This window comes from Arachis duranensis, chromosome 7 (assembly GCF_000817695.3).
Source record: "Arachis duranensis cultivar V14167 chromosome 7, aradu.V14167.gnm2.J7QH, whole genome shotgun sequence".
NCBI lineage: Eukaryota > Viridiplantae > Streptophyta > Magnoliopsida > Fabales > Fabaceae > Arachis > Arachis duranensis.
The window spans coordinates 64,301,599-64,311,648 of record NC_029778.3 but is presented as its reverse complement, the minus strand read 5'-3'; the positions used below and the strand labels follow the sequence as shown (position 1 = coordinate 64,311,648).

The 10,050-nt window shown below is 38.2% G+C and overlaps 1 protein-coding gene across 1 annotated transcript; it reads right to left on the bottom strand.

Annotated features, from left to right (window-relative positions):
* Positions 1-6,924: 6,924 nt before the first annotated feature.
* On the bottom strand, positions 6,925-8,430 carry LOC107459281 (uncharacterized). Its single transcript, XM_016077504.1, has one exon. The coding sequence runs from the start codon at positions 8,428-8,430 to the stop codon at positions 6,925-6,927; it is 1,506 nt and encodes a 501-aa protein (XP_015932990.1).
* Positions 8,431-10,050: the final 1,620 nt, after the last annotated feature.

Here is a 10,050-nt window from a genome sequence, read left to right as displayed (position 1 = left end):
AGAATTTTTGTCTTTATTTTATAGTATTTATGTCTACTATGATCATTATTTCTTTTAAATTTTAAGAGTCAACCAAATATTTCATTTTAAAATCTACTTATCTAGTCTAGTTTAATTATCCAAAAATTTAAATAGATATAATTTAAATTAATAATTTAATATAATAAAAATAAAGGATAATTTACTTATATAAATAAGGTTTAATTATTCTGCCAGGTTCTATAGTTTTATTGAATTTTTAATTAAGTCGCTATACTTTTTTTCTTTTCAATTGAGTTCCTATGCCATATCGGATTTTGTAACTAAGTCCCTACCGTGACTAAAACATTAGAATTAACAGAATATTCTATTAAACTATCCAGAATATTCAGTAAAGTGTTAGGCATATTTATTTTATTTAATCGAATATTTCGTTAATTTTAATATTTTTATCACGATAGGACTTAATTACAAAACCTTATAAAAAAAAGTACAAAGACCTATTTAAAAATTCAGTAAAACTATAGGAACAGATAGAATAATTAAACCTATAAATCATATCAACACTAAAACTACCAAATTGTCCTAAAAGTAAAATGGTTATAATTTGGTCCTCTAATTTTTAATATAAATCATGGGTATTTTAAAAATTTTACACATAAACATAAAAGGCCCATGATTTTGATAGGTTTTACGTGATGTACATAACTCAAAAAAAATTCTCATGATTTATCATAGTCTTACATGAAACTTGAAAAAGGCCCATGATCTATCCATGATTGTATAAAATTCTATAAAAGTCCATGATTTATGATTGAGAGAGAAGTGTGTATAAAATTAGTGTGAAGTAATCAGAAACAAAATTATATATTAATACCAATTTTTCTATTTTTATAATATAAATTTTTCACATTAACAATGGATTTTTTTAAGTTTTAAATTATTATTTATACAGATTTTATTTAATTTAAGTTATATTATTTAAACTGTTTATTATTTTTTAATTTCATATACTTCTTATAGAATATTTGAAAATACTATTACGCTTAATTAAAGAAACGTGTGAATATAAAATCCTCAATCTATATATAAATAAGAAAATTATATTAATCTGTTGTTAAGTTTGTTTATTATTTGAGGAATATAAATTTAAAAGAGATGCATTACATGCATGCATATTGGTTTAAATGTTTCTGCACGGTGATTGCATTGAAATGCTATTTGAATTTGAGGAGAGTTTAAGATTTATGGTTGGGTTTCATAAATAAAAACAAGCATCTAACCTGTCAATGAATATTGGTTCTATTATTTTTCGCTTTTAAAATAAAAAAAATGTGTTTTTGTGATCGACCTTGTGTAATTTGGAAACTCTTACTTTTACGGTTGGATTTATATGTTAGCTCTGGTATTAATTTTGCAAAAAAAAATTTATTAATACAAAATTTACAATTGAGTGAACAGAATAATAAAGTATCAACTTAAATATGTACAAGTTACTAAAGAATTTGGTACAAAATCAAAGCCCATCAAAAAGGTACAGTAGTTATGTGGTAATCACATGGTGGGTGTTTTCGTGATAAACATGAGACATTTTTATTTATATTTAAAAGAGGAAATATAAGGAATCAATGGAGTATCTGTATAATGTGTAATTGTGTATAATGGGAGTATAGCAATGTTCAATTCAGTAAAATATCAAATGTTTATTATTCTTAGTACTCGAATGGTTATTCTGGATAATATGAGTATATTGTGTTTGAAAAATTAATAGTATTTTATCCTGTATGTTATTTTTTAACTCATATTAAAATAAATAAATAATTTATTATACACATTATACAAATACTTTATTAACTCTCTTATAGAATTCTATTTAAAATGTTAAACTAGCTTGAGGCAAAAGAGATATAGAAAAACAAGGACAGTCTATGGTAATTGGTAAGATATGCTGAACAAACACGGTGCTAAAATAATATATCATCATAATTAGTGTGGTAACCACTACATACATTGAGTGAGGTGAAGAATTTGATTATTGTCTCGAAGATGGGAAATATTGGAAGATTTTTTCTCAACTCAAAACTTAAATAAGAGTAATTATTTAAATAAATTTTCAAAAATTTTAAAAGTGGACATTTTAATACCTAAAAAAAATTAATATATAAAAATATTTTCAAAATTTTATTTTAGTAGATAAATTAATTTTTAGTTTATTTTTTGGTTGAATAATGATCCAAATATCTTAAATAATTTTAAAAACAGACATTTTAATCTCCAAAAAAATAAATAGACAGATTAATTTTCAACATTTTTTTCATCAGATATAACAGTTTTTCTTCTATTTTTTGGTATGACTCACTAAATTTTTCAAGTATTTATTAAAAAAATTATTAGTAAATATTATAATCAAATTAACTTTTAAAATTAAATTAAACCTATTTGATTTTTAATATGATATTTTAAAAAAAATATATTATTAAACCATCTTCATTACATACACAGCTCAACAAAAAGAGATATACTAACTCTCATATTCTCTTTTTAAAGTTGAAATAATTTGATATTTTTGTATTTAATATAATTTAGCTTGGTGTTATAGTTAGGAATTAAGTATAATTAAAGTTATTCTTCTATTTTCACTTAAATCTTAATTTAATTACTAAATTATCAATTAACTTAAAAAACTAATTGAATTTCTACTTTATAATTAAACTAACTTAATATACACATTTATGTGGTACATACATATTATTTTTCTTTGATTTATAATCGTGCGAAAATCATATTAACAAAAAAACGTGTCAAATTTGTAACTTAATTCTATATGTATAATGTCAAATTGTCAACAAGAATTCCACAATGTCCTATTTTAAAAAATATGTTTGTTGTAGAAGAAAATATTTTAATTTGAATTTTAAAGCATCATTATTCGCCTTACTTATTTTCAATGAAAAGAGTATATTAATATGCTAATATCATCATCCACATACACAAAGCTAAGCTAATAATAATAAAGGTTCACATATTAAGTATCATCCACTACAAATGGAATTTTCATTTTAAATAAAGAAGGACTATTTTTAGTCTCATCCACTTAATTGCCACGTATGCGAGTTTGCGTGTCAACTCAGCATTCTCCATTAGTAAGTTACGTCGAAAAATGGACGGATAACTGTTATGTACGAGGGAGAAAAACGTTGAGAATGAATTTGTGTATTAATTTTTTTTGGGAGTTAAAATATTTTCTTCTAAAATTTTTAGGAATTAATTTGAGTAATTATTCCACCAAAAAATAGTCTAGGACTGATTTGTCTATCGAAGTAAAATTTTTAAAATATTTTTGTATATTAATTTTTGGGCAATTTACTTAAATAAATAGAATGGGAGAGTTGTTTACCTAAATGTGCAAATCTGTTTGTTGTTACGTTTATGTGCAAAACCGGATTTATATGTAAACCGTGGCAACCCACCACGGTTTCTAAACATGCATAAACCATGGGAAGTCACCACGGATTAGGAGCAAATGTATTTATATGTAAATCGTGGTAGGTCACCACGGTTTACGAAGACAAATTGGCGTGCATAAACCGTGGGGAGTCACCACGGTTTATGAGGAAATATAGTTGAACGTAAAACCCGGTAACCCACCGCGGTTTACGTGTGTCTAGATATATAAGTAATCCGCTGAAGGCAGGGACGGATTCATTAGGGACATCAGGAAAGATAGTGGGTTGGTGGGTTGTAGAGAGAATTTGGAAAAAGTTTGGAGGTGTGAAGGAGAAGTGGGTGGTGGGGCCAATGGAGGATGAGGATCGATTGTACCGACTAAATGGCATCGCTCACGTGGCAGGATATATCGACGAAGAGGTTAGTTACTGTTATTGTTATTATTATTGTAATTAAATTTAATTCTAATATAGCAATTGATATTATTAGGAATATTGCTAGTAAAAATATTTTATTACGTTTATTTGTTTTGTGATTCTGATTAATATTATTTACATAAATATTAATGTTATTATCGGTACTGTTAGTAATGCATATTTTATTATGCTTATTTATCTTCTTAGTGTGGTTAATAGTATTTTTGTACAATATTTTATTATAAATATTAATATTTTATTCAAAGATATTTTTTTCTGTATTTATATTGTTAATTTGTTGTAATGAGTGCATAGTTTTCTTAGCTTCAGTATTTAATACACAATAAGAGAAGCAATGAATTTAATGTGAGCAGTCTAATAAATTCTACGAAAATTATGTTTGTTGTTGTTTGTAATGGTTGTATGTTAAGGGATTTTGTTACCCACGTTTTGCAGCCTAGTAGGGTTATTAGCGCCGTTAGGCGGCAGCAGAATATGCCCTTACATGACCGGATTATACCGTATCTGGAGACTGCGGGCTTGTATCATCTTGCTAGGCTAAACAGTCAGTGGTTCTGGGTTGATGAGTCTCTGCTTAGCGCATTTATTGAGCGGTGGCGTCCGGAGACCCACACGTTCCATATGCCGTTTGGTGAGTGCACCATTACTTTACAGGATGTTGCGTATCAGCTGGGTTTGCCGATTGATGGTGCACCCGTTAGTGGGTGCTTGACTGAGTTTGAGAATCTGATGGAACACGGTAGACCAGCATGGGTGTGGTTCCGGGAGTTGTTCGGGGAGTTACCTCCACAGAGTAAAGTGAAGCAGATGACAGTGTGCTACACATGGTTCCACGAGAGGTTCCGAGTTCTCCCTGCAGATGCTACTGATGAGACCGTGCGTGTATACGCACGCGCTTATATCCTGATGCTGTTGTCGTCTCAGCTGTTTGCGGACAAGAATGCAAACAGGGTACACCTTCGCTGGTTGCCTTATTTGGCATCATTGGATGACTTGGACAGATATAGCTGGGGCTCCGCTGCACTAGCCTGGTTGTATAGGTGTCTTTGTCGTGGTACAAACAGAAACGTCGTTAACTTGGCTGGGCCGCTACAGCTACTACAGTCTTGGATTTTCTGGAGATTTCCCACTTTGAGGCCCACTGGTTTTGACCGGTTCGGTTTTCCGCTTGCTTCTAGGTATGGTTTAAAAATATGCGTTCATAAATTGTAAAAAATGCATGTGTTATGGTTTGTTTTGACATCATTTCAATTTAAATTGTAGGTGGGCTGAGTTTGTTCCGAGGAACGATGCAGGGGCACAGAGATTAGTTTCCGCACGCCTTGCACTTGATCGACTGTGTGTCCACGATGTGAGTGATTTATTTATTACTGATAGTTGTAGTAGTTTTTCTTACATGCCACTGCCTCATGAATGTCTTACTGTTTCTATGCAGTTTGTGTGGGAGCCTTATTCTTCTGCTGATGTTGCTGCTGTTATTCACCCGGAGATACTAGCTGACGAGCACCAACGGCTATGGACGGCCGTCACTAGCCTGATATATTTTGCTGCGATCGAGTGGCACCAGGTGGATAGGGTTCTACCCCAGTTCGGCGGTGTTCAGCATCTCCCAGATGTAGCTCTGAACATAGATTGGCTACATGCGAAGGATGGTAGGGGTGGGGACCGGTGGTTTCCTACATATTATCAGGAGTGGCACCAGCTTTGGGAGAACAGGCATTAGTCAGTCATATGGGTCGATCGAGTCCTCGACCCTGGTCCATCAGCAGATTACCTAGAGTGGTCGTGCCGTGTGGCGCACAGGTTCCTATCCCCAGATGTAGCATTTCAGGATCCGAGGCCGATTGTGTTGACTGAGGAGGCGCGTCACAGAGGGTCGTCCCAGGCACCTCCTAGAGTGCACGTTTATGACAGACCAGATAACAGACGAGTCGATCGGCGTCGCCGTATTGGGACCCGGACCACCGATCGCGAGTGGAGGGAGTTTGCCGACCGATTGGAGCAGGACGTTCCTGGAGCTGAGGCTGGGGATCCAGTGGACTACCGTGTTCCTCGATGTAGAGGCAGACGGCCACCTGCGCGGCCTGACCGTCGAGGTGCGCCTGATGGAGGACCATCCGAGCAGGGGGGCGGCACTGGTCACGTGGCCGCTGAGGACGTAGTTGGATCAGCATCAGCTATGGATCAGTCGACGTTCGACGTGGGTTCTAGCTCACAGCTGTTTGGGAACGTGAGCCCATATGGTTTTGCCGAGTTTACTACCGCGGCTGTTGGGGTGGACATTGCTGATCCTGTTACTGAGTCCGAGTTTTACAGAGACATAGCTGACATGCTTAGGGATGATGATCAGACCCATTATAGGCCACAGATGCCTGAGGAGCATGCCCAGTTTAGTGCTCAGCAGCCACGCAGTGACGATGTTCAGGCTCAGTTGGCAGTTGACCTGAACGAGCCGGCAGTATCGCCGTCCAACCCATGGTTTGCGTTAGGAGGGACACCTGCCTCCGCTTTCAGCGCGGCTCCCGCACACCCTACAGCACCAGCGGCAGATCACAGACCTAGGCGGATTAGGCGTCCTCCTTTGTGTGGCACCGGAGGGCACTTGCTTGGCCAGTTCGACGATGATGACAGTGACACCATTGAGGATTCTGATTAGTTATGTTATATGTTCCTGTCCAGTACTTTCTTTGTTTTTTTATGTATTGATCATGCTAGTTAGTTTATGTATTGAGCATGCTAGTTAGTTTATGTATTGGGCATGCTAGTTAGTATTTATGGATTTCAGACTTATGTTAAATATTATTTATCTTTTGACCAAGTAGTTTAACCTGCTTCAGATTATTTGATGTGTTCCTCTATGATTTATATTATAATGCACATTATGAAAGATGTCTAAAGTGGTTTAATGAAACAGATAAAATAACAGGAGTTTATTCATCTGAGATTTTATTGTTGATGAAACATGTTGACAGTGACATACTTAACCAATGATGCATTACTAACATTATCTAGACCATGAAACAAATGAGACAGCATAGAAGGGGGTTACACGACATGAGATCTACGCATCCCCTCCACCACTTTGTGTTCGCTGGTGACAGTTCCTTCGCGTATGCCCAGGCTGACGGCATAGCCCACAACGCTTCGGCTGATTCTCTTGAGACTGATCCATGCTTCCACGGATCCTGGTTGCCTTTGGACGACCTTCCTTTGCACGCCACAGATTAGGGTCAAGAATGATGGTTGGGCCAGCATATGGAGGCCATAGGCCTTCAGGTATAGGTGGGAGAAACCCCTGCTTGTAAACGTTGAACACCTCACTCATACGATACACTTCGTGAACATATGACGCCCAGTTTAGCCGGGAGTAGGCGCAACAGGCAATGGCATGGCAACATGGATAATGCAGCGCCTGGAAGTGGCCACAGTCGCATCGGTGATCTTTAAGGGAAACTCTATAGCTACCAAGAGAGAACGTCCCCGTTGGTGTTGTCTCAGCCACGGTGTACTCGGACTGATGCCTGTCGTATAATGTCACAGTGAAGCACCTAGAGTCTCTTAGGTTCCGATCAATAACCTTGACCAATGCCTGACAGAATTCATGGCCGGATCCGAGTTGTGCCTCTGCTGTTTGTCCCCGGACCACAAATAGCTGAGCAAGCCTCCCGTAGGTTGACTTAACCAACGATGTGACCGGCAGGTTGCGAGTTCCCTTTAGCACGGAGTTCACACATTCACTGATGTTTGTGGTCATGTGCCCGAACCGTCGACCAGCATCCTCATGTTGGGTCCATTTGTCATACTCCATATGGTTGGCCCAGTCACACATTGCTGGATTCTCAGTCCGCATGATGTCGAACCAGTAGTAAAACTCTGCCTCAGTCTTGGCGTAGGCAGCATTGACCAGTAACCGCCTTGAGTCCTTACCTTTGAACGTTAGGGCAAAATTCGCTGCCACATGCCTTATACAGTAGGCCCGGAAAGCACGAGGAGGCAGCCATCCAGTCTCAGGTGCCTCAAGCGCTGCCTTGATCCCATTATGCATGTCTGAGATAACAAGGATACCCTCCCGAGGAGTCACATGCTCTCGGAGATTGGACAAGAAGAATGACCACGACTCTGCATTTTCCCCCTCCACAAGGGCAAATGCTATCGGCAGGATGTTCGAGTTCCCGTCCTGAGCTATCGCCAACAGCAGCGTCCCTCCATACTTCCCATACAAGTGGGTACCATCAATACTGACGAGTGGCTTGCAATGCCGGAATGCCTCGATACAGGGTGGAAATGTCCAGAAAAGTCGGTGAAAGTACACCGTCGACTCATCAACCCCACCACTAATCTGAACAGGAGACGTCTTCAGCACCGTGATTGTTCCCGGCATTGTCGCCTGGATCCCTAGCATCCAACGGGGCAACTCCGCGTAAGACTCTTCCCAATCTCCATATATTTGTGCCACTGCCTTCTGCTTAGCCATCCAAACCTTCCTGTAACTAGGCCTGAAACCGTAATCAGCTTCTGTCGCTTGTTGAAGTACCTTTACCGTAACCGCAGCATCCGCCCTAACCATAGGAAGAATCCTCGCACATATAACGTTATAATCCAGCTGACGGTGATCACTTGAAATAGAAGTTGCGAGGCACGTGTGTGGCCCGTTGTACCTCCTAACCTCCCAAGTTCCCTTTCGTGCACGAAGCGCTACACGAATCAACCAAGTACAACCCTTGCCGAATTCCTTGCATTTTCCATGCCAGAACTTGAAGGCCGATGCTGCGCATGTGGATCGCTGCCTGTGTTTTCGTCGCTGTCACCATCGATATCAACAGGCTCCTGGTCAGACTCATCGTCACGCATTGCATTCTCTACTTGATCAGGTCCACCAAATTCTTCGATACAAGGCACGAGGCCACCACTGGTGCCCACAACGTTGGGAGGCTCAATGACTACTGCATGCTCCAAAGGGACAGAACCAACAACCTCCGTTTGGTCTAAATCAGCCGCAAAAGAAGGTGATTGAACCGGCGGAAGATACGGTCTGACCGCAGGCATCGAACTAGATGCACCACCAGCGGAAGCTGCGCAAGGAACTGGAGCGGATGCCCCAGAACTATCGACACCAACCTCCAACTTCGCGAACAACTCATGGATTCTGATCTCCGGAAAACTCCTTACACAGTAGAACAGAACCCTAATATCTTCATCAGCCTTAACCGCAAAGGTTTCATACTGAACACCGGTCGAGACAACCGCCATGGGAATCTTGTAGAATAGTTTCTTCACCCACTTGCAACCCAACACGCCAAGCTTCTCCAAGATGCTGTTCTTCAAGTCTGACAAACTCATCGATGAACTGATAAAAATACTTAGTGGTTCTCTGTCGGTGAACTTCACACCTTGGCTTTTGCTTTTTTTTATTTTTCCAGAGCAATGCACCAGAGCAAGAAAGCTCTCTTCCTCACTAGCCATTGTGAGAATGATCTCTTTTGGTGCTTGAATCACCCACATATATATAGATTTTCCGTCAGAGTAAACCGTGGCAAGCCACCACGTTTTTTTACTCTACATAAACCGTGGTGACTTCCCACGGTTTATGCACACCCATTTTCCTTCGTAAACCGTGGTGACCTCCCACGGTTTACATGTAAACCAATTTCTTCCTAATCCCCCCACGGTTTATGCTTGCCAAATTTCCTTCATAAACCGTGGTGACCTACCACGGTTTTCTCTTACAAATTTTTGCTCCTAATCCGTGGTGACCTCCCACGGTTTATGCATGTTTAGAAACCGTGGTGGGTTGCCACGGTTTACATATAAATCCGTTTTGCACATAAACGTAACAACAAACAGATTTGCACATTTAGGTAAAGAAATCCCCCTTTTTATTTATTTAAGTAAATTGCCCTTAATTTTTCTTGAAAATTAAAACATCCACTTTTAAAATTTTTGGATTGATTTAGATAATTACTCTTTAAATAATTTGGGGTGGGCTTGTTATGTAGTTTTAATTATTGTCCGAATTGAGAGTATATATTAAACTTTGAGATATAAATAAGAGTTTAGTTTAGAGTAAGGTGAATTCTATGGTGTAGAATGTAACTTTTTTCTACACATATAGAACTTAGGTGGAAGCTTTAAAAAATGGACATCTGTTGTAATGTTCTCTATGTCTAATCAAGTCTTGCAGCCTTTT